At 38.9% G+C, this 24,840-nt stretch overlaps 4 protein-coding genes, 1 long non-coding RNA gene and 2 pseudogenes across 7 annotated transcripts; 4 read left to right on the top strand and 3 right to left on the bottom strand.

The window, feature by feature from the left end:
- Nucleotides 1-669: 669 nt before the first annotated feature.
- LOC111324719 (uncharacterized) lies at nucleotides 670-3,268 on the bottom strand. Its single transcript, XM_022928344.2, has 2 exons — nucleotides 2,355-3,268; nucleotides 670-1,797 (listed from the first exon to the last, which is right to left on the bottom strand). Exons 1-2 carry the CDS (start codon nucleotides 2,380-2,382, stop codon nucleotides 1,385-1,387), a joined length of 441 nt encoding a protein of 146 aa, XP_022784079.2. The 5' UTR covers nucleotides 2,383-3,268; the 3' UTR covers nucleotides 670-1,384.
- A 203-nt stretch (nucleotides 3,269-3,471) lies between these two features.
- On the top strand, nucleotides 3,472-6,799 carry LOC148743274 (uncharacterized; annotated as a pseudogene). The gene is made up of 2 exons (XR_015988706.1): nucleotides 3,472-4,192; nucleotides 4,466-6,799. The product of XR_015988706.1 is annotated as an uncharacterized LOC148743274 (transcript).
- A 2,021-nt stretch (nucleotides 6,800-8,820) lies between these two features.
- Nucleotides 8,821-11,197, bottom strand: LOC111345908 (chromodomain Y-like protein). Its single transcript, XM_022953200.2, has 3 exons — nucleotides 10,939-11,197; nucleotides 10,748-10,836; nucleotides 8,821-10,375 (listed from the first exon to the last, which is right to left on the bottom strand). The coding sequence occupies exons 1-3, from the start codon at nucleotides 11,110-11,112 to the stop codon at nucleotides 9,958-9,960; spliced, it is 681 nt and encodes a 226-aa protein (XP_022808935.1). The 5' UTR covers nucleotides 11,113-11,197; the 3' UTR covers nucleotides 8,821-9,957.
- Nucleotides 11,198-11,207: 10 nt separating this feature from the next.
- LOC148743273 (uncharacterized) lies at nucleotides 11,208-14,313 on the top strand. The gene is made up of 3 exons (XR_015988705.1): nucleotides 11,208-12,350; nucleotides 13,884-13,957; nucleotides 14,295-14,313. It is a non-coding gene; the product is annotated as an uncharacterized LOC148743273 (long non-coding RNA).
- Nucleotides 14,311-16,712, top strand: LOC148743272 (uncharacterized). The gene is made up of 3 exons (XM_088725194.1): nucleotides 14,311-14,576; nucleotides 14,687-14,952; nucleotides 15,151-16,712. The coding sequence occupies exons 1-3, from the start codon at nucleotides 14,402-14,404 to the stop codon at nucleotides 16,225-16,227; spliced, it is 1,518 nt and encodes a 505-aa protein (XP_088581320.1). The 5' UTR covers nucleotides 14,311-14,401; the 3' UTR covers nucleotides 16,228-16,712.
- Nucleotides 16,713-17,349: 637 nt separating this feature from the next.
- LOC148743271 (uncharacterized) lies at nucleotides 17,350-19,004 on the bottom strand (annotated as a pseudogene). The gene is made up of 3 exons (XR_015988700.1): nucleotides 18,736-19,004; nucleotides 18,422-18,644; nucleotides 17,350-18,344 (listed from the first exon to the last, which is right to left on the bottom strand). The product of XR_015988700.1 is annotated as an uncharacterized LOC148743271 (transcript).
- Nucleotides 19,005-20,778: 1,774 nt separating this feature from the next.
- LOC148743270 (uncharacterized) lies at nucleotides 20,779-21,750 on the top strand. The gene has a single exon (XM_088750607.1). It carries the CDS (start codon nucleotides 20,779-20,781, stop codon nucleotides 21,748-21,750), a length of 972 nt encoding a protein of 323 aa, XP_088606733.1.
- The last annotated feature ends 3,090 nt before the right edge of the window (nucleotides 21,751-24,840 follow it).

The following is a 24,840-nucleotide window of genomic DNA, read 5'->3' as shown; positions in this document are numbered from 1 at the left end:
AGGGGCGAATTGGAAGGCTATCGCCCACAATTTGATGGCGATCGAGAAACCGAAATTCACAGTAGATGCGCGGGCTGTCCGCGAAAAGTACGCTTATTTGGCAGGTAAACTTCGGAACAAGTTAAAAGAAGAGGAAAAAGCAAGCGGAATCGCCACAAAAATGACTGAAGTCGAAGAGGCATTGCAGGAAATTATTGAGATTGAAGATGAAGCTGAAAGAGCACTAAAAGATGGTTCAAACGAGAAGAAGAAAAATGAAAATGCAGATAGAGCACAGGCAGAAACCATGAGGAAAAGAGCAATGGAATCACTCGGCGAGAGCCTTGGGAAGAAGGGAGATGATGCAGAGAATGGGAATAAAAAGCAGAAAAGGAGATCGAATGGCAGTGACACTCTTATGTTTTTAAAAGAAAAAAGTGAAATGATGGATGAGATGAAAAAACAGGAAATGGAATTAAAGAAAAAAGACATTGAGCTGCAAGACAAAAAACACGATGATTTTCTTAGAGTTATGCTTGCCCAGCAGCAGCAGTTGCAGCAGCAACAAGACTTTCAGGCCATGATACTAGCCATGATGAATAAGCTGACACAAAAGTAAACTTCTACCATGGTAACACAGTATGAACATTTGAATGAATATTTTATTTGCAAGGATGATTTAAAGTTTGGTTTTAAAAAATTCAAAATACATTTATATCTCTATAAATTATATTTTTGAGGTATTACTGAAAAAAGATCAAGTTCATATCAAGGGATGATATGTCAAATAGATCATGATCAGAGTAACAATCAACGACAATTTGTTCACATATGTTGTGGTTCTTGTTCAGAAAAAATAACCTTTACCCCAAGCAATTTGCAAGGATATTTCTACCGCCAGAGTTGAGTTTATTTAAAAGATTTAAAAAGTTTTAAACACAAAAATTTTGTAATTTGAGTTAGTGTTTATGAAAATAGTTGAAAAACCTCTCATTACAAAGTGCAAGCAATTTCCAAGAACATTTTTTATGGAAGAGATAAACTTAAAATTTTTCAATATGGCAAATTAGTACAAGAATGTTTTTTTTTTTAAGGGACCAGTCATCATTTGTAAAATATACTGGGTCTGGAAGGTAATTTACAAAAGTTTAAACATTTTCATGGCCTGTTTTGTTCAGCACATAAAATTTTGATACCCATCCAAATATTTGTGAATTATATATTACTATGACTTGTTTTCCCACTAAAATTTCACAGTCCATAAAGAGGAAGAGGAAAAATTTTGTGATCCAGTACATTCCATAAATAATGAACACTCCCTAAGAAAAATATAGTTACTGTTTTCTGTGATGTCTTCAATTAAACTACTTTATTTACATGACATGTGCTGGTCAATGTTTCAGTCTTATGAAAAATATTTATCCAGAGTTGGTGGTTCTACATCAAAAAACTTTGAGGTTTCATTTGGATAAAGGCATGTTAGAGCATTTCTCAGAATGGCTGCAACAAGATAGCACTTTCCTACAGCACTCAGTTGAAGTTTTAAGTTCTTTTTGAAATCAAGGAATTTAAAGTAATTAATTATGTCCCCGAATATCCACTCAACAGAGGTTCTGACTGCACTCATTGAACGATTGAATGCATGTTCATTGGCTGTTAGATTTGCATGTTTGAAGGGCCCTTGTAAATGGACTCGTAGTGGATAGGCTGGATCCCCATATAAGCACATCTGCTGCCCAGTGGTTGAAAATGCGTGCTGCTCAAGTAGATCATATAAGCCTGATTCATGCAGCATCCCAGCATCATGTCTTTTACCTTCTGTACAAAAAGGAAAGATAAGTCAACAAAAAAGGAAGAAATAATGCAGTTTATTAGAGCTATGGCTTCTAATTTTACATTACTACTTTATGTTAGAATATTGATGCTTTAATTTGCAAGCTTTTAAGAACATTTTAAGAATAAACACAAGGTTGGGATTATTCTTGTGTCAAAACTGGTCATCAAAATGAATTAAACTACACTTTTGAAGCCAAATGTTAAAAAATGATTAATAAACAACAGATACTTGTAATGAAATCTCTATCCATTCCAACACAAAATATCATAAACAATGACTTAATAACACAGTTTTTTTTAGCTAAAATTGGTGAAAAAAAGACCATTCAGTCTGGGCTGAAAAAACAATGTTCTAAAAAAAATGGAGTTTTATTGATCATAATTAGATGCTCCTCTAGCTTTTCTTTCAACAGCAAATTTCAAAGTTCATTTTCTAGAACTAGAAATTAAGGAAAAACCAAGGTTATGAAAAAATCATGGACTTTGAATTTTTTGTTTTTAATTAAAATGAAGTAAAATGAATGATAAGAGATACATACCGAATGGACCATGCATAACAGCTATCATTCCACTTGGCACAACCACAGACTGGTACTTGAGTGCATGCACTCTTTTGTGGCCATTATAAACGATGCGCTGTTTTTCATCAGGGCGGCAAATTGGCCGAACCGTCCCATCTATATAAAACCGAAGCAGTTGTCCAAAGCACTGCCTTTCTGTGAGATTGCCATTGCATACTGTTCAAGTTTCCTTGGGTCTCATAAAAACCTGTTCCAATGGGAGATTCTGTGATAGTGTTGTTGATAAACATAGTCCATCACAGTTGTGTTGATCATACTTAGCACTGGCACCGGTCTGGGAAACCGAGATATCATTTCCGAATACTGCAAGGATAAGCAAGGCGACGAAGAAGCATACAAAGCCCTTCCATGCCATCACAAATGCTCCCTTGTCTGCACTCGATGGTCTCGGGAATCCTCAACGCATTGCAGAGAAGAGGCAGGTCGTTTTTCTCAACGCGAAACTCGGCTTTGCACTCGGCCGGATCGATAAGATCTAAGTCGAACTTTTCAACATCGTGGTACGGTAAATTTGGATTTTTCGACGTATGAAGGTCGAACAGCATCAAAAATTCCTCTTCTTCTATTAAATCATCATCTAATGCAAGCAAAAGAGCATCTCTCGTTCGTTGAAAGGTCGCCATAATTACTCTCCGTAGTAGTTGTGTTTCAGACTAACCTGGTGTCCCCAAATTAGTAAGGGATTTGTTCCCTGGCTAGACGGTTTTTTGACACTTTAATAAAGTTTCTACTACTTCTACTACTACTACTACTACTTAAAGAGGAGTCGAGCAATAACGAACGACGTACTCGTTCCAGTCTTAACACGGTTCAAGCTCCCCGTCGTAGATCTCCCGTCGTCGTATCTTAAGGTCCCTAATATAAAGTGTATAACACAACACGAAGATTTCTCAGCCTTGATCAACCCGACAGTACTGATGCAAGTGGGGCCATTATTACGCTATCGCCGACAAACCGGTTCTACGCAAAACGAGTGAGTACAGTAAATTACGTATGCTCCAAATCTATAGCATATATCACAGGATAATAATCTTAAAACGTGTTATTAAAACAAAAGTTGCTTTCTTAAGGTGGGACTTAACCTAAAATTTGACTACAAAATGCAATTTTTGTTTTTGGAGAAATCTGAAACTTCAGGCATAGAAGAAAGCCATGACATGAGTTTTTAAGACTAATTTGCTTTATTTTGTTGCCTACGATAAGTTTTCTGCAAGCTAGTAAAAAAATATTTTTGGTTACCATGGCAACGCAACGTAGCATCTTTCAGTTTTGCTCCAATTTGAAGCCCGAAAGTCCATCCAATTCCCAGAATTTCCTCAGTATTTTCAAGAGGAAGCTATATGACCCCTTACATGAAGTATAGCTAGTCGGAGGTGGCGTGGGATTGAAAGCTGGCGTGTTTTCAACTGTGGAGATACTGTGAGAGCGAGATTCGAGTTTTATATCAGCGAAGTTTTTGTCTAAAATGCCAGGAGGGAAGAAGAATACTGTATATAGAAGAAAGCGGAAAGGAAAGCCTTTTACTGGAGTGCAGAGATACGCAAAGAAAGCGAAAAAAATGCCGCGTGCGGATAGAGAAGTCACAAACTCAGCGTCGAGTTCATCGTGTGATGAGGCTCTGTCAGATGCCGAAAGTGCTTCCATCAGTGCTTCGAGACTCAAGATGAGACCAGAAGATTCACCAGATAGTTCATCAAAGATTTCTGATGTAAATGATTTTCAGGGAGAGGGATACAGACTTGTAGACCTCAAGAAATTATATGCCACGTTGTCTGAAGCACATGTGTGCGAGGAAGGTGAGAAAACATAAGTGAACATCTGTTTTACTTTTAACCTTTTCTTTACTGTTCATGTCTCGTAGCATATGCAAGTAACAGTGTGCAGTTTTAATTTTTTTCTCTAAGAATGTTTTTTTACTTCTCTTTAGTACTATCTTTATTGTTTTCATTGATTAAAAATTACAGTTGTAACTGTCTGTTGTGTGGTATGTGGTGAATAAATTTTGTGACTCATATACATGTATGAGAATGCACAAAATAACTTTAGTCTATACTGTTATTATGTTCTAGGGAGTTTAACACTGAAGGAGAATTCTTCTGGGAGAAATGGGCTAATGGCAGACCTCTCTGTGGAGTGTAGCTCCTGCCTTGAAGCTACACCATTGAAAACATCAGATACAATAACAAAGAAAGGGCAATCTTTTGACGTAAATCGTCGTGCAGTCTATCATTCTCTGGAGACAGGAGGTGGCTATGAAGGGCTAGTAACCTTTTGCAGCATCATGAACATGCCATGTCTATCACTACCTGCTTATTACAAACAAGTAGACACAATACTTGAGGCTTTAGAAGCTGAAGCCAAAGATGAAATGACACAGGCAGGGATAAGAGTTCGCGAGTACATCCTGAAGGAAAGTGGAGATGAAGTCAATGATGATGTAGTCGATGCAGCCGTTTCGTTTGATGGTACATGGGCGAAAAGGGGGTTTACCTCTCTGACTGGAGTTGTTTTGTTATATCTGTAGACACTGGAGAGGTTCTTGACTATCATGTCCTTTCAAAAGAATGCCGGAAATGTACCATGAAAAGGTCTCAGTGTCAAACTGACGAGGAGTTCGAAGCATGGCAGATTGAGCATCTTGCTTCCAATGAGTGTGACATTAATTTTAATGGAAGCTCACTTGCAATGGAAGCTGAGGGTGCCATAGTTGTTTGGAGTAGATCTGTGGAACTGCATAAAATAAGGTATAAATGGATGGTTTCTGACGGAGACAGTAAGGCATTCAATACTGTGGAGAATATATATGGCGATGACTGCAAGGTGGAAAAGCTGGATTGTGTTGGGCACGTGCAAAAACGCATGGGCAAGCACCTACTTAATCTTAAAGCAAGAACCAAAGGTAAACTTGCAGATGGCAAACCCATTGGAGGATGGGGCCGACTGACTGAGAGCCGCATTAAACGCCTTCAGAAGTACTATGGTATAGCCATTAGACAAAACACCCTAACTAAAGCAAACCTAACAGAAAGAGAGGTTGATGTTGCTGTTTACACCATGAAGAAAAATATCATTGCCATCCTCCATCACAGTGTCCAGTCACAAGATGCTGCTAAACAACCTCGCTTCTGCCCTGTTGGTGAGGATTCCTGGTGTAAATGGCAACAAGATTGTGCTACTGGAACAAATACTTATGAAGCAGGTGACTGTTTGCCTGAAGTGTTCTTTGAACTGCTGAAGCCAACATTCATCACACTTAGTGAAAATAAGCTGCTCCAAAGGTGTGTGCGTGGCGCCACCCAAAATCGCAATGAATGCATCAACGGACTGGTGTGGGCACGCTGCCCAAAACACAAGCATCACGGTGCCAAGGTGATTAGATGTGCAGTTGCTTCTACTGTGTGCCATTTTCATAGTGGAGCTGCCAGCAGAGCAAGAATAATGCAGAGACTGGCAATTCCAGCAGGGGAGTACACTCAGAAGGCCTCAGAAGAAAAGGACAAGAGGCGGTTGAGAAAATCGGACCTTCAGACCTCTGCTAAAGAAAAGAAGCGCCGGCAAGGAGAGCAAATGAGGCGCACACGCAGAGAAGATGCCCTACGGGAGGCTGATGGTGATACCTATGAACCTGGAGGCTTCTAAGTGACTGAAAGAAACATTTGCTATGATATTGGATAGTTCATAGCCATGCAAATTTGTGCAGACAATCTTCGTTTTAGCTTTTTAACTTTAATCGCACTTTTCTCAAAATGTGCATTTTGCGCATTCTAGAAAACATATCTCATAGAGGATTTAACCCATTGACTTGAAATTTTCAATGTTTATTGCTTTCAAAGAGTATCTGGGGATGAGCAAAGGATTTTTCTGTAGCTTTACTTTGTCAAAAGTTACAAAGAAAATTGTGGTGGAAATTCACCCCAAAAATTTTGCTTTACTTTAACTGGAGGCTGGAACCAAAGTTTTTTATATTTTTTAAAACTCTATGCTCATCCCCATGATTAGCCTATATACTATATAGTTATAAAAACAATACACAGGCATAAACCTGCTGTCCGCGTCAATATATTTAATAACCTAAAATAGGCGCTCCCCATTTCGAGCTCGAGAGATTAGTTTTTTTTTTCTTTTTGAAACATGTATGATTGGACGAACAAAAATGCGTACAAGCTACATAATGCCTATCATTGGCAGAAATATTGGACAAGATGGCGGCCGCGCTTGCGTATTTCGTCCATAATGGCGTCCAAATAATATAAGAAACTGTATGGAAATTTGTACAATTTCTAAAATATAACAATCAGGAGCTCGTGGTCCCGTCTGCTCTCGATCTAGACATATTCAGTACTGATTCTGCTATTCATCAAACCTCACAGTGACTCGATAAATAAAAACCACTTACTTCCCGAGCCAGTTCTTTTGTCATTGTTCATTGACCTAAGTCGCCATACAGTTCTTCAAAATCCGTCGTTCTCCATCCCAAACACTCGCCTATTACAGGAAAGTGCATCAATGAAGTCAATTGCTCTCAATCGAATTGACTGCTACTGAGTTCGAAGCGTCCAAATATCCTGTAAAATTGCCATTTCCTCCCATCAAAAAACTTCCCAACGCGCCAGAATATCCCTTATATTCCATGTTGAGTAAGTGACGAGACGCCATTTTGAAAACTATGATTGAAATGGTTAAACACGAGCATCGCTGATCTTCGAATCGTCGGCCATATTTGTTTATGTTCTTGCTGGGAATAAATTAGTTCTCAGGTCCTTTGCGGAATAAAAATATGCCAGGCGTTGAATGCAAATTCAGTAGTCTTGGCGCGAGAATTTTAAAAAAGCAATTCAAAATTCTGACATCATGTCTGAGATATTGACTGATTACAAAAAACGTGAGCTTGAATGGAAATTAAGCCTGAGCACCGAGTTCCCTCTTCGTTACGTTAAGCAGCAGGCTGCTCAACAATATGAATTTCTTTTTTGTGTGGAGATTCCTTGGCCATTGCTACGCTTATGGGGTGAGATTTTGGAAGATACAGCCATCAAAGCAACTTACTTAGACCTTCTCAACTCAACTGTGGTTGATGGGTGGTTTATGGTCAAGAGGGGCTGCGAACGTGTAGAGAAACTATTATATAAGACAGCAGCTGTGGTGAAGAGTACCTACAGGAAAACAAGTGGGAGAAAAAAGAAGCAACTGGATGATAAAGTATATAAACTGAGTATAAGAAGGAATGAAGTGGAGACATTTGAATCCCTTAAGTCTGAAATTGAAAAATCTCAGCATGAACTTGACGAATGGAAAAGAAAGTTCAATGATTTGGCAGCAGAAAAGGAGAAATTGTATGATGACATGATAAGGGAGATCAATGAACTGCAAGAAGAAATAACAGATCTGAAACAGGTCAACAAAGACTTAGCAGATTATGTGGAAGCCCTTGAAAAAAGTGCATCACTACAATGTCAGGGGAAAAAATATAATCAGCTAGGAACTAAACAACAAGGTAGGAAGCTTCGCCTTTTAAAAAGCAAAGCACAATGTGCCTTGTGGTTTTGCAAAAGCTTTGGACTGGAACTGACAGAGATAAAACTACAGGATGAAGAGGGCTTAATTCACAGCTTAAATTACTCTGCATCCAATTCTACCCCTCATGGACATGCAAATTTGGATGAAGAAGAGAAAAACAAAGTGGAACAGGTTTTGTTCCTGCTTGATAAGTTTTGTGTAGGTGATGAAACGTATCATGAACTTTCCATGATCACTGAAGGCCTACCCAAATCCTATCTTGTGAAACAGTCAAGAACAGCAATGAACAAACTATATCATATCGAGAGAACACCTGGAAAGTATTCAGGATCATGTTTAAATTTCACTTCTACATTAAAGGATCATGTCAGGGAGCTCCTTATGAAGGAACCTGAACTGAAAGAAGGAAAAATTCAAGTCAAATTGAGTGGGGATGGTGCTCGTATGTCAAGAACAACAAACTTTATGATGATGTCCTTTACATTACTACAGTTGAATGAAAGTGTCATGTCCCCTAAGCATAACAGAACAGTAGCAATCATCAATGGGCCAGAGAAATATGAAACCCTAAAAACATCACTCTCAAATTTTTTTGATGAGGTAAATCAACTAATTAGCACAGGTACAATAGCAATTGATGGAGAGGATGTTGAACTAGAATTTTTTCTAGGTGGGGATATGAAGTTCCTTCTCATGATCCTGGGGTTGAGCTCAGCTACAGCTGATTATGCTTGTGCCTGGTGCAAAATTCACAAAGATGACAGGTGGGACACAAGCAAGCCCATCCACCATTACAATGAGGAACCAATGAGGCGCACTCTCGAAGAAATGAAAACACTCTGCTCTTCTAAAGATAACTTTGGATGCATTCATGAGCCACTTCTAAACATTCCACTAACACATGTAATACCTGATGAACTTCATTTATTGTTACGAATAACTGACAAACTACTACAGAATATCATTGATGAGGTACTGGAGAGGGATGCTGTGGAGGATTTTGATAAGCCTAGAGGCCAACCTAAAGGGATATACCTTACAAGACTAGTGAAAGCTATAAATGACCTGGGAATATCTTTTTCTGTCTGGAACAAAAAGAATGCTGATGGCTCTGAAAGCCAGGTCAAAGAATTTACAAGTCTCCTTGGGTCCCAGAAAAAGAAACTCCTGAGTGGATTGCCCTCTAACCTTCAGGAATTCCTGTACCCAAATACATCTGCAACAGTTAAACAACTGTGGGTTGATTTTGGCCACTTGTATGACAAGATTTCTGATTTTAACCTCACCAACACTTCTGCTCATGACATATTTCTTGATGCAAAGGCTTGGATTGAACTTTTCTGTTCTCTACGAGGTGTTCGCCAAGGGTATACCAGACCCAGAGTAACCCCCTATATGCACCTTATTCCCTACCACCTTCCTTTCTTTGTGCAAAAGCATGGTTGTCTCAAACAATTTACCGGGCAAGGAGTAGAAAAAAATAACGATGATGCTAAGAGAATCCACTTTCACAAGTCAAATAAGTGGGATGCTGCCAGAGACATACTTTGCACAGAAAGTAGGCAGTGGGAACTAAAGCACCATGAACGTAAGAAAGCCACCTACACTAAAAGGAAGCTAGATTACTGGGAGGATGAAATCCATCGAAAAAGGAAAGAACAACGGGCTTCTTCGGCAAGCACATCCATGTACATGGAACGGGTCGAGGATGATGAAATATCTGATGAAAGCCCCACTTGTGCCACCCAAGATTATAACAAGATGACAATTGCACAACTCAAAGAAGTCATCAAAAGAAAAGGAATGAAAGTGAAAAATATAACTAAATTTAAAAAAAAAGACCTAGTGGCTCTTGTCGAAAATTCTCAAGTACAATAAATATAATCTGTAAATTTACTTAGGAAATAACATTATTCAGTAAGTCTGTTAAAATTCATTTCACCATGCAAAAACAATGAAGCACTGAGAATAATAGGTTAACTAATTTAGTCCTCCTTGTACTCATTTACTGGTTACTGTATATCAAAATGTTATATAAATTTGACTAATTACATGATGATGAGACTTTAACAAACTTGACTGAAATCTTTTCAGTATAGGCCCTCGGGGCTTCAACAACAACCTCAGCCACCCTTTCATAGGTTTTTGGAGATAGGCTAAGGAATCTCCTCATTTTAACTGGAAACCTAATCCTAACTCCATCTCCATGTTTATCTAATATACAGCTCCAGTTGGTAGGAAGCTTACATCTACTAAAATCGTTTTCTTCGTATAATTGCCAGTTCTTTTCCTCAGCATGTCTTCCCTTTCCACTAAATAGATATTTGAAGACATCATGGCGAAATTCCAGTGATACAGCCTGTGTTGGACCTTTGTGCCTGAGAGCATCCGATAAGGAGACTCTCAGTCTGTCCACACACTCCTGGACAGTGTCCACATGTGGTTTTGGAGACTCAAAGTACCTGCAAAAAATAGTTAATTTTAATTTAAAACTTAAACGTTTTACTTTCACAACCCAGTTCTTAGGATGTGTACTTCCAAGCTCACTTGGTTAGTCAATATTGAGAGCTACACAAAAGCATTATAAAAGTCAACACTAACAGCAAGTACATGTACCAATGCAAAGTTGATAGCGGCCAGAGTGAACAGTCTTGTATAACCAAAACAGTGATTCATTACTGTTTTCTTATGTGCTTTCTTTCATATTCTTTCCATGTGTATGGTATCAGGGAAGTCTGTTGAAAGTTAGAGTACCCTTGTGTTAACAATCAGACAGCAAGTTGACCAAATTGATCAATATATTGCTAATGCGGTTAATGGTGAATATAAATTACCTCAACAAAAGTTGGGAAAGGTGTTCTTCAGGCTCCCAAGTATTCTGAAATGCGCTGAAGCCTTTCCACTTAATAAGGTATTTCGTTCCCTTAAAAATGTAATATGGATAAACTAATTAACGTGTCAATTTTTTCCTTTCATAAACTTATCATGAAATATAACTGAATATAATCAAAGCTTCGCGTTTTACCTCTGAGTCCTCCCGGCTTGTAATAATTCGCTCTGCCTCGAACAATCCCAAAGATTTACGTGCTGTTCTTCTTTTCTTTTTATTTTCATCAAATAGAGGATCCGCGGTGCTCAAATTGTGTAAGTCGTGGTACGAAACACGCTTCTTTGCAGATCGAGCCATGATCGCCGCCATATTGAATTCTCTTGATATTCTATTGTTCTGGAGTGTAATACGATATACCGCTGATAATTGTTAGCGGGCTCGAAATGTCCGTGATTTCTGGCGATGTTACAGGAAGCTTTTCGAGCCATAAGATCAGCTGATTGCCTTGGCCTGCGTGTTTTCTATTCCATTACGCCATTACTGTGTCCCAGTCTGGGACACAGTAATGGCGGCCGGAAATCGCTGAAAACATCTGGAATTCACTTCTGCTGTAAAAATCGATCCGCTCGCCCTTTAGAACTAGCAGATATTTACATAAACACTTTTCACGATACCTCGACTGTTTAGATTGCTAAAAATCGCTGTAAGAGTATAAGAGCTGTAAGAGCTGAAAACCTTCAACTGGGCAATTCACCTAGTTGCTGCGAAGATTAAAGCCATTTAGAAAGGAGTGCACCTTTTTATTTAGTAAGTGCTGTTACCTTGATGTTCATGTAAGCTTTGTTCCAAAAAGTCATCGTCAAAGAGCGGCCCATCGTCTTGAAAGTACTAGGACGAGTGCGAAGTTCGAGACGTGTTCGCCTTTGGGCTAGTGTCCTCAGCAAGTCGCCACGTTTTCTCCGCGGTATTGTAGTCACTCCTTCTGTGTCTATAAAATGTTGACTTTGTAAGATATTCTTTGCAGTGGCCACAAAAAAAACTGGGATTTCGTGTCTTCAGACATGTTCTCCTTCGCTGATGCAGCTATAGACATTCACGGAAGAGTCCTGGGAACGACCAATAACTATGGAAACGAGATTTCCGCCGGTTCGTCGCTAGTTCGGCCTTTCCTTCCGACCTGCTTCCGACAAAATCGGTAATGTTCGGTAAAAGATCGTGATCACGAGACTTAAATGGGCCTATCAAAAGGTGAGACATTTTATCGCACGAGGTTTAGTGTCTTCTCACCTCGTTTGCTATCAATTCTGAGTTACTTTCGCTGTGAGAAGTGATTTGTGAGCCGTTTTTCTATCGAGAAATCAAGAATGTCAAACAGTATCAGCCTGAGCGATAGTTATGTTGTTCTTCTTGACGATTCTCTCAAAGAAACTCAAATATTACGGGAGCAGTTTAGACAGCGCGATGAAGAAAATGCTGAAAGGTTCCAAGACCTGACAAACAAAGTCGACTCTTTGTGTAAACTTATCTCCGAGAACAACTCACGATCGGTAAACAAGGAATCAAAATCAAAAGGCCAATCCAAGATCCATGTGCCTTCAAGGTGTCGGGTAAGTAAGCTGTAATAAATTATAATACATTTGTTGCAGATGCATTGATTCCTAGCTTGTTTGCATATGTACCCGACGTAACTAATCGAACTGTTCGGTAATCGAACTTTATCGAACCCAATCGAACTTAATCGAACGATTCGGTTGGATTAGTTCAATAGTCGAAAAAAATCGAACTGAAAAACTTCTGTGACAGTTCGATTACGTTCAAACACAATCGAACCCAATCGAACACCATTGAAATAGTCTTAACTTCACCACAAATATCACTAGAGTGGAAATTACATTGATTTCACCATTTTGCAAACGAGAGAATACACTGACTTTAAAACTGAACAACAGTTCAACTGGCAATAGAAAATTACCTGGGAAAATTAATCTAACTTCACTTTAACGATTCTATAATTTATGTTTTACTCCTGACCCTGCAGGGCCTTTTTAAAATAGCCTAAGTAAAGCCTGCGCGACTGGAAATTTTCAGTGTACAGAACACGGTGAAAGAAATCGAAGAAATGGACAACTGAGCAAGAGAGCCTTTTTGTTTTTAGACGCTGGGAAAATGAGAGAGTCGTCAGGGATTCACATCCCCCCGACGGAACAGGAATTATAATAATATTAAAGAGAGCAATTTTCTTTTTTTTTATTCTCTATTTGGGGAATCCCGCGTTTATGCCACTTGTATTGCCCCATTTCAATTAGAATACTATCTGACCGCTGTTTGTTTCTATCAAAATCGAATCTATTCGAACTCAATCGAACTACTCGAACTTAATCGAACAGTTTGATTAGTTCCAATTCTCAGAACTTTTATGACAGTTCGATTTTGTTCGATTATGGAACTTAATCGAACCGAATCGTGTGATTAAGTTCGATTGAATTCGATTGAGTTTGATTAATCAAATATTCTATTAGTTACGTCGGGTTACTATTGGTCTGTGATTGGGTTTGATTGCCGAACTGTTCCAAGGCTGTGCTCTAAGAAAAATTACAAGGAGCCCAAAGGTTTCAAACTATGAAATCCAGGTCGCCCAGTATAAAGCTTATATGGAAAAAGTAAGTTTATCTGGTCGCCCAAAGGCAAAAGTTAGTCGCCTGAGGCCACCGGGCGCCCTTAGAGCACAGCCCTGTATTCGATTGGATACGCCGGTGTAGCTGATTTTAGTGTTATATGTAGAACATATCATTTGACAGTTAATCACTCAATCACTCAATCGACCAGGAAACATGACTGATGGTCGCATTATGTTTTGAAAATCAGCTGTAAATCCATAACTTTTGTAATTTTTGTCTTTACTCTGGTAACCCAAAATATGGGACAATGTGCTTAACAATTTGAGGTCATTTGAAAAATGAATGTGGTAACATTTGAATTTCCAATACCTGCCTGTCCTCTCCCCTACATTGTACATGTATCTTACCACTGTGATTTAAACCCTCCAGTCAGATTGCTCCATCAAAGATAAGATTTCGGGCCAAACATAACTGACTTACATAATGAACATGTTCACATTATATTATTTCATCTCCTTTCAGACTGAATTTAGGAGAATGTATTGATGCCTCATGGACGATGATGCTAGCTTCCAAGGGTTTTATCTGGAAGAAAGGTAACATACAGCTGCAAGCCTTTATGGTGTCTAACAACTTCCTCTAGAGAAAACTCTAAAAAATTGCTTACAGTGCACGAATAAAAATGAGTTATAAACATAATTTGCTGAAGAATAAGTCAGAACTTTTGACATTGTTTCCATAATGAGTGGTTCAAATGGGCCTCTATGCCCAGCTGTGTATATGAGTTCAAAGGTTTTGATCTGCATAGAATTGTAACTTTTATTTGTACCTTCCCTTGCTGTTAGATGATGTTCATTTGTTTACTGTTAAAACAGTTAACGAATTTTGAAGTTATGTTTTTGTAGTAAATAAGCAACTTCTTTTTGTTTTTAGTGCTTCCTCTGCACGGAATTCGCCTTTGTCACGGCCCGCCATCTTGGATTACGTCATTGAATATTTTACATGAGGTCGAGGCCACGCGTGGTAAGTTCACAAACAAAATGGCGACTAGTAGCGATAGCGTTGAACTCGAATTTTGGCACAAAAATATAACAAAAATACCCAAAGTTACAAACTCTTTTGTTGAGGATTTTGCTGAGAAGAACCTACCGATCAAAGCCACTGTAACAAGAGGATATAAATTCTTTCACGAAGAATATATTCACGATATTGAAGGTGAGCCTCGTTGACCTCGTGGTAGCTTTCTTTGTTTGACTGTCTTTCCAATATTTTGTTTCTGTGCTCAGTGTTTTGAGTTTTAACTCTTTTTTCTCGGTTTTTAACAGTAAAACTTTGCAAGGAAGAGGATTCAGGAGTAGTGGCTCGGGCTAAATGCTTCAGAAGTATGAAAAAGAACGAAGATCCTCACAAGTTGTCTGTTGTGTTCGAGAGCTCCTCTATTGAGGCTAGCATCAACAAGTATATGTGTAGTTGTGCTGCTGGACAAGGTCTTTGCCATCATGTTCTTGGATTGCTCTATACTCTTGCCCATTTCCAGCTATTAGGCTTAAAAAGTGTCCCGCCAATGGTTTCTAAAACATCAAAGGCACAGGTAAAATTTAATAATAATAATAATAATAGATTTGATGATAAACAATAAGAAAAAACAGTCATTAATGTATAGAGATTTGACTGTATCTTAGCAATATTTTTCCTTAAAAACTCCTTTTAATCACACTGCTGTTTTTAAACATAACACAATAAGCAATTTTGAATTCATATAGTATATTTGTATATTATTTTTTTGCAGAGATGGCATATCCCCAGTCGTAAAGAGGGCATTAAAGCAAGGCCAGTGACAGATTTGATTATACAAAAGTCAAAGCCAAAAGATAAATTGCATGAACCTAAAAAGAAGAGAAAGGTGTGTGGTGTGGCAAGCACGATCTACAAACCCTTCCAGCAATCATTAAGTAGCCTTGACTTGACTAGTGTGCTGTCGCCACAGTTTGAAAATCTCAACAATCAACCTGGATTTATGAGAATATGGGAAGATGAACAAAGTGAGCCTCCAATTTTAGTAGACTCGGCCTTTGGAAAGGTGCCAAAAGGCTGTGTCATAAGCTATCAACAGCCGTTGAAAGTTAAGAGCAATATTAACATACAGCTACCTGCATTCAACTTTCCATCTTTAAGCTATCCAGATACAGTGCTCAATGAAAAACAAGACCTTTTCTTCAGCTCCCTTGCAATATCAGGTCAACAGTCTATTGACTTTGAAATGGAGACAAGGGAACAGTCAACTACAACAGCATGGCATGAACTACGGAAGTTTAGGCTTACAGCTTCAAATTTCAAAGATATATGCTCAAGAAGAAAAGACCATGAAATCCTTTCTACGCGTTTACTAAAGGGAAAAGTAATCCAAACTGCAGCCATGAAATATGGGATACAAAATGAGGGGGTAGCTGCTGATATGTACAAAACACAGTTTGGCAGAGACACTCACCTAGTAGGTTTTCTTATAAACCCATGTCTCCCACACCTAGGCTGTAGCCCAGACAGAAGAGTGTTTGACGACACTGAGCAACATCCATGGGGCCTGATAGAAATAAAGTGCTCTCCAGCAAGTCATCTAGATAACCTTCAGTATTTAAAGTTTAATGAACGAAATGGGTCATATTCATTGAAGAAGACACACAAGTATTATTATCAAGTTATGGGATGCCTTGGTTTAACAGGAAGTCAGTGGTGCGATTTCTTTGTTTACTGCAAGGACGAATTTCACTGTGAACGAGTATATTTTGATGAACTTCTCTTTTCTGAAATGCTGGACAAACTGAATTTATTTTTTTTTGATTATCACCTGAATACATGTGTTCAATAATTTATTGTATGTCTCTTATACAAAATAACTTCGTGCCTAAGTAACAAGCTAATTGTGTGTGACAAAGTTTGGTGGGAAGTGGAGTAAAGACATTTGAATCAGCATTCTTAAAATGTTAAAATATTACAAGTCAAACCTACTTAGACTCAGAACTTGTTCTAGTAATTATCATTACACAGCTGTTTGCAGAAATTATTGCCACAAATTTAAAAACATTGGGTTCATGATTGGTAATTTAATAGTTTTTGTATTTTTTCCAAAAATACAATACTTATGATAATTCAGTTTCATTTAAGCCTATATGTCTGTAATATATTGTAAGCGCCATAATTTTTACAAACAGCTGTACATATTTCATTGTTTATCATGCATTCAAATACTGTGACTAAGTTGGGTGTATTTCAAGCCATTTAATAGTTTTTTACTGTTATTAAACAGAACATTCTGTACAAACATGATAAATAAAAATACATGAATGACTTCAACAGGTTTTGTATTTAAACCCCAAAAGGGCATTTTTATAATATTTGGCAATTAATGAAATTTGTGAATAAATGTAAAGTTATTAAATTCATAATTTTTTTTCCAAAAAGCTAGTTTGAAAGCTTGCATTGAATCTGTAAAACAAAAATAGTACTAACAATATAATTTTTACTGATTTTACTGTTTATTTTAATGCCTAACCAATATGCCATGTACATACGAAAAGGGTGCCCCTAGGGGATAGGGCCACCCTACTATTCACCCTTCCACATCACATGTTAACAGATGGCATAGTTCTTACCTAGGTTGGACCTAATACGTAGTGTACCCTCACTCAATGTCAACTAACTCTTAGTTGTTAAAAGTTGTTAGTACTATTTGTATTACAGATCCTTACATACTTTACTTTAAATGATGCTTACTCTTCCATCTATTTTACAACAGTTGTATACATATTTAGATATATTGCTTTTCATGCAACAAAGGCCCCTGGAAATTGGTAATAAGACATGCCACTGTCCATATTTGATTAATGCTGCCAGCTACTGTAAGAGGTATAACTTTATCAAAATAGTGAAACTCTTTCACCCTTCTTATGGCCCTTTCCACATGGACTCTTAAATTATGTATCTGTTTACTGGTTGAAAGTTCTTTCTTTGAAAATTGACCCTTACTTGACAAAAAGGCAGGCATTGCTACTCCACAACCTATTGGCTTTAATAGATCCTCTATAGTAAATCCTTTATCAGCCATTATTTGATCACCTGGCTCAAGTAAATTCAACAAACCTGATTGCTTAACAAGCTCCTTGTCAGAAATACTTCCTTCAAAAAGAGAACTTACATGAATAATTTCCCCAGATGGAGATATTACAACATTGCCTTTGTAAGTTGTGTGGCTCTTATATGATGAATAGCAATTGCTATTCAAAACCATACTAGATGGTGCTTGTACCTTTATCTCTGAGGCATCAATAATACCACGGCATTTAGGATATAACAATTTAAAACACTTAGGCATATGTTTGTCAATTTTTGCCCGAGAGGGCCATATAGGAATGGTTCCCAAAACAAAATAGAGAAAGTTAACCCAAGAAATAAAAACTCTACTCACAGTTGAAATAGAAATATCAAATTCACTGGCTAGTTTCTCATTAAAAGTACCCAGCCTCAGCTTAGTAATGCATAAATAAAACTGATCAAATAAGCTAAGTTTGCATGTCTTGAGAGTGTCTCTCATGTTACTTATATCTTTCCCACTTTTTGCTCGTGCTCTCTGTACTTGGGACCATGAAAACATACTTTCAGCTGTGGGTCTAAGGGCATTGAAGGTATTCACAAAAATAGCAAATGACGAAAAGCCAGTATGGAATCTAACGCGTTTGTCTGACATCCCTTTCAGTTGTCTGTAAAAAGATTGTTTTGAAAGCAGCTGTTCTAATTGTTCGATACGAGCTTGCGCTGCCTCAAGTAGCTCTTCTACAGGCTTTTCGGGTTCAGTAAATAAATAATCATGTAGGTTGACAGTAGGTGTTATGATTGTGGTGTCAGTAGTTACGGTGGAGTCCTCCATGTGGCTGCTAGTATCGATGACATTTTCGTCTACGCTTGAATCTTCGATGGGCCCAATTTCGACTGTGGGAATATAGAAAATAACATGTTTAGAAATATTTAGGGCGGGCCTAAAGTACGATTTCATAAAAAATAAATACCTGTAGAGGAGATTGGCTGTATATTATCCACGACATCAATCTCGGTTGTGTTAGTACGTGTTGTGCATTCGCGTTTCGTTGGTGACTTTCGTTTCTTTGATAAAGTTGTCCATTCAAAAACGGATGGTACAGCACCATTAACGAGTACACTTTTTCCTGTTAGCGTTTTTTTTATATCTGTGGGTTTAAAATGATCAGAGCAAACTCTTGTACTGTTGGTTATCTGAAAGATATCGGAAAAAATATAAGGTTTGCTATATAAACAACGCTGAAACGACGCTAAACTGAACTATGATATATAAAAGGCCATTTACCTTGAAGGACCGGCCGACATCACGCTTAATTTTTATAATCCACTGTCTTCTTAAGTCTTTGTCTTTCGGGAATTGATGAAAGGTTATATTAGACTGCACTTTTGATCTATTGTTATTGCACTTAGGAACACAACAGTGATCTTTGTTCGGCATGATCGCTCGAGTGTTCAGTGTGTCAAGAACCACGCGTGACCTCGTTTTCATGCCAAAAAGCATTACGTCATTTTCAAGATGGCGATACCGTGACAAAGGCGAATAAAGAAGCATTTGCAATAGTGTCAGATGCTATCAGTCTGCAAGAGGTCCACCTCCATTTGCCCCAAAATGGGCATTCAAGAGTACCAGTGGTTCCACTCCAGTGGCTACTAGCACTCCTGCACGGGGAAGACATTAATCAGGGAGTGTTGCTTTGAAAGGGCTAGCAACCTTGATTAACACCTTCGATTTTTGGTATATACTTTGAACTATAGCTACTGTCTTAAAAAAATTTCATGAAGCCAAAAAATCGCATTGGTGAAATTGCATGTAAATTGTAGGTTTCTCTTGCTTTAAGCCAAAGTTTCTTTTAAAAATGAAAAAAATCAGCCAATAATCACTGAAGGAAGGCACATGTTAGTCATTTATTCATGCTTTTGTGATTAATAACTGAATGAGGATGGCTAGCCCTTTCATACCCGATTTTCTTGTTTAGTGTCTTCAGCCACAATAAAATGTTTTTTTTTTTTAAGTAACAGAAAAAAAAGGTTGAGGAAATAATTTTCTCAAATGGGGTGTAGAAAAATCCCTATTCTTGTTGTTTCTAATACCTTAAATATATATAATGTCACTTTTACTATTTTTGTATTTTTTTTTTAAACGAACAGCTGTGGCTAAACTGATAATGTAATATAACTACTGTACTTACATTCATCCACATACATGGCATTGCACAGGATTTTTCAATCGTCAAAAAATATGATTTTTAGAATAAAGTCAATTTAAGTGGTTGTTTCCAACCATCAACAAATCCAAAAGGAGAATTTATAGGTATTTTAACCATTTTTTACATTTTTATTGTTCCAGTTGCATTGTTTTTCCCAGGTAACTTTAGAAGACAGACCAGTGCCAATTTTGGAATGGGAAAAACCATTATTTTCTTTTAGAAATCTCTTCCACATGTGTATATTTTCTGGTTATTTTTTGCTGCATTGTACCATAATTTGAAAAGAAAGAAAACCATGCGTGCAAAGGGTATGCTGGGTGTGTGACACCAATGAGACAATGTATTTTTATAACAAATAATATATATTTCAGTAATGTCTATAATAGAATATTTATAAAATTTTCAATTCTTTTCTTGTATCTATGAACGTTTCGTTACAGTAAGACAATAAAATAAATTGTAAAGTGCGAAATGTGTTGTAGTTCTTCCTGGGACTGGGTGCATTCTGAGAGGTTTGACCGTTTTATTGAAGCGTAAAATATCGTAAAATTCTGAATAGACCCTGAACGATGCGCGTTTGATAAGAGTAAGTCGTTAAATTAACTCAAATCTACGTTTGCAATGGTCGGATTAAAACTGAAGAAAACGGAAAACTACAAAAGCTTTACAGTCGCCATAAAAATTAGCAAACATCCTTTTTACGAATTTTTACAATAGGCGTAAAGATCGCCTTTCGAAACACTTTACAATCACCGTAAAATATCGTAAACATTTGCTTTACGATTTTTTACAATACGCGTAAAGAAACCGTTTATAGTCTCACTGCGTGATCTTTATATTCAACCATTTACATCGCTAAAGACTTTCTTTACGAAAGTCTAAAGAAGCTCGTAAAGATAAGTAAAGAGGATCTTAACGCTTTCTTTACGACGTCTTTACGGAACCGTAAATTCAAAATTTCATGCTGTGTTCTGGAAAATCACCATGATATCATTAAATATTAAATAATATTCTTTGATTTTTTATAGGTATTGGCGAAAGTGTGTCATGGCACCGGATTGTATTGCCATTGAACCGAAAATGGGTGGGAAGGTGCCATGCCAAACCACTCCCACGTGGCAATGGAATGGTTGATGTCGACGGAGAGGGGTCTGGGTTCCAGAACCCAACACGCGCACCAGGGAGGAGAGTATAGCATACCCCATGGATCTCGTATATATACGGTGGATGGGTACCATGCAGAGACGCGTACTATATACGAGTTTCATGGGTGTTTGTTCCATGGCTGTAGTTCCTGTTTCCCTAAGAGAAATCAGATTGCCTTCTCGTCTGCTGGCATGACCGTCGAAGCTCTTCGCCGTCAGACCGCACAAAAAACTGCCACATTGCAACGATTGGGGTATACCGTCGTTGAAATGTGGCAGTGTCAATGGGAGCAGCAAAAAAAGACCAGTCCAGATCTCTGTGCCTTCACGCAGTCCCTCCAGATTACCACACCCCTGCAACCTCGCAAGGCATTCTTTTGCGGTAGAACGGGTGCCACGACACTCTACCACCGTATTGATTCTACCCAAGGGGAACAGATCCGGTACGTGGATGTCACCTCCGAGTACCCTTGGGTGAATAAATACGGTGAATACCCCATTGGTCATCCAACCATCATCCTGGAACCCGCCAACCAAGATCCATACGCCTACTATGGCCTGATGAAAATCTCTATTCTGCCACCCACCAATCTCTTCAATCCCGTCCTTCCGCATCGTCAAAAGATTGGTTCCGCCACCAAACTCACCTTCCCCCTATGCCGTTCCTGTGTGACAGAAGAAACCCTGAAACCCCTGCCAGAAAGAAATTTCGTCTGTCCTCACTCAGACGAGGAGCGTATGCTGACCGGTACCTGGTGTAGTCCAGAAATACAGAAAGCCATCCAAATGGGGTACCGTCTCATCCGTATTCACGAAGTGTGGCATTTCGAGAAAAGACAGCGTGGGCTCTTTGCTCCTTACGTCGACACTTGGTTGAAAATCAAGCAAGAAAGTAGCGGTTACCCCGCCTGGTGCCAGACGGAGGAGCAAAAAGCCCAGTACGTCTAGCAGTACCAAGAAAAAGAGGGCATCGCTCTAGACCCCGCCATGATCGTCAAGAACCCCGGAAGGAAGGCGACCGCTAAACTTCTGTTAAATTCCTTCTGGGGAAAGTTTGGCCAGAACTGTAACAAGTCCAAAGTCCATCAGTTCAGCCACCCCGCCAAACTGCTCGATCTTATTGACGATCCATTACAAGAAGTCCAAGATGTGCGTATCCTGTCACCAGAGTTGGTAGAAATCGTAGCGAAACGGAATGTTCAAGATCCAGAGAAAGGGAAGGCCACCAACGTGTTTATCGCGGCCTTTACGACCTGTCAGGCCCGTTTAAAACTCTACGAGTCGCTGGAGGTACTACAGGAACGAGTCCTGTATTACGATACAGACTCTGTGGTCTACAAGTGGAAACCTGGCGAGACAGAAATCCCCCTCGGAGACTACTTGGGCGATATGACGAATGAATTAGAGGACGGTGATCATATCGTGGAATTTATATCGGCCGGTGCCAAAAATTATGGTTATGTGACGCTCCATGGAAAGTGTTGTGTGAAAGTGAAAGGGTTTTCCCTCAATGTTCGTGGTATGGAACAGTTAAATTACCAAATTATGAAACAGAACATTTTGGATGAAATCCAACATCCGTTGGAGGAGTCCAGAAAAACAGACATTATGAACCCCGTTCATTTTGTGAGAGACCCTATCAAAAAGAAAATAAGGACCGAAACGCAAATTAAAAGTTATAGATTAGTATTTGATAAACGTGTCATGGAAGATGGTGCGTTTAGGTCTTTTCCCTACGGTTACAATAGGATGGATGAGGAAGATCATGACTTGGTAGACTTTTTAGCGTGTTAAATATTGGTTTTTTTATTTTTTTTCCAAATAAATACAACATTGTTTTTTAAAACAATGTCTTTTAGAATTCACAAAACTTGTGTTTTTGTGTCTGTTACAAGAATTGTCAATTGTACAAGGACATGATGACAGCTTTTCTAGCATATGTGACTTATTCACAAGTCAAATATCGACCAGAGTGATATTTAAATACCGTGTTGAATATTCACTACTAGTATACGCGTCAAGACTGGTCATGAATGTATCGACGGTGTCAAATAAGAGCAGTGATTTCGTTTAATTTTTTCTTACATTCAACATTCAAGAGAGCGAGATGATTTCTCCCAATCTCGGTCTCAGTTACATAAACGAAATATTGGAAAGCACTGCTAGATTTGCAGACACTGACACATTAGAGCGAATTATAATGAGAGGAGAATTGTACTACCAAGATCCAGAAGGACCTTGTTCGGACTATGAAACGGGTGAACTAGTTGAAAAGAGGAACCAGATATTTAAAGCGGTGTTGGAATATTCAAAACTAGTCAAGGATGACCATGAATGCGATCGATAGAAGACATTACATTGTGGACAATCCAAACGCAGCTGTTATCGAGTTAGAAAGTATCCTGGATATTATTTCTTTTGCCGATAAGCAATCTTTGAGAAGAATGATGCGACATTCCAAATCTCCATTCCAAATCTGTTTCACCCATTCCACTCCAAATTTCCCAAAGGCAAAAGGTTCTTCATCGTATTGCCCATTAAAGCCATTGGTGGCTAAAAGTCCCATCACGACTCTCTGAGGAATTTTCCGTTAAAAAGATTGATGATTTCTTTGTACACAGCCGCAGTATCAAGGGGGAACTGTCGCATTTCTGTGCGAATGATAGGGTATTTGGCTGGAGTTTTGGTGATGATACTCATGGCATTATCGTACACCGAGGGGTTGAGGGACACAAAGCAGACGTAAAAGGTGAGTTTGATATCGTCTACATGTTGTCTCACTTGTTCGGCACCAGGTTCGGATTCTGCGTTAAAGTACAACGCCACTGGATTGAAATAAAATTTTAAATCTATCTCTGTACTGGGTGCTAGCCATTTCCCTTGATGAAAAATATCCACAAAGGGGACCATTCTCAGTACTCTGCTCTTCCCTCCCACATAATAATTTTGGGCATCTGCTTTCTGGGCCAAGATGCTGGCTTGCTGGCTGGCGGATAAGGCTCCAAATCGTCTTCGTCTGACTTGACACCATTTGCTGTGTACGTTTGAGGAGAATCGATATCGTTTCTCCAATCAGCAGGGGCTAAAATGGTTTCTCCGTCAGCTCAGTCAAAATTCAGTAGGGTTTGTATGTAGGCTTTCAGGTGATATTAAGGATGGTCGACACCTTCTTTGCAATTCCTGCATTCACCCCAGTAGCAACGGTGTGGATCCTTCTTTTCCGGCTTAAATTCGTGACAACAGATTCCACAACGAATCAACTTTTGACAGAGGCCCTTTTCCCGGTGGAGTGACATACAGGAATTGTCAAAGAAGTGTCGATTGCAGTGAGTGCAGTGAAGTGTAGGCAGAGATTCTTTTGGACCACATTCTATCGTCTTACAAGCGGAACATCTGCGACCTTCACAGGGGTGGTGGCGGTACTCGTCGCTGTCAAAACCACGGTTGCATTCGTTGCAAAAATAACTTCTCTCTAGAAAGGCCGCATACGAAGTACAACCGTGGTAATGCCCAATACCTCCCTCCAGGTCAGATTCAAATAGAAGACTCAGGACCAACGGTGCAGTGACCTTCCCCTCAAACGTTATAGAATAAGGGTACCTGAAATGGCATAAGTCATGGAGTAAGTCATGGAATAACTACGTCATGGAATGAGTAAGTCATAGATTCTAGCATACCTGACACTCATCACTTTCAGTCTGTAGTCGGGGGCCAGGTAGTCTTGGAATTTCTGTAATTCCGCCCGACCACAGGGACCTTTGAACATGACCCGATTGTTTTGTTTGAGATCTCATCCATCGGGAGCCTTGGATGTTTCAATCACGCGACGTGCCATGTCAGCCACGCCACGTGTTATTTCTTGACCGATATTATCTTTTTTGGTGGCTGGTCGCAACTGTTTCTTTTTGGGCTGTCCCACACTGCTTTTTGACAGTATTTAAGGCTTTCTTGGGGCGGCCCACAGGATGATATTCAAAATGGAACAACGGCGAAGACTTCCTCTCCATGTCCTCTCCTAGTTCCACCAGTTGTGAGTCT

The sequence above is a fragment of the Stylophora pistillata genome, chromosome 1 (genome assembly GCF_964205215.1).
Source record: "Stylophora pistillata chromosome 1, jaStyPist1.2, whole genome shotgun sequence".
Taxonomy (NCBI): Eukaryota; Metazoa; Cnidaria; class Anthozoa; order Scleractinia; family Pocilloporidae; genus Stylophora; species Stylophora pistillata.
This window is presented reverse-complemented; position numbering and strand designations above follow the sequence as displayed.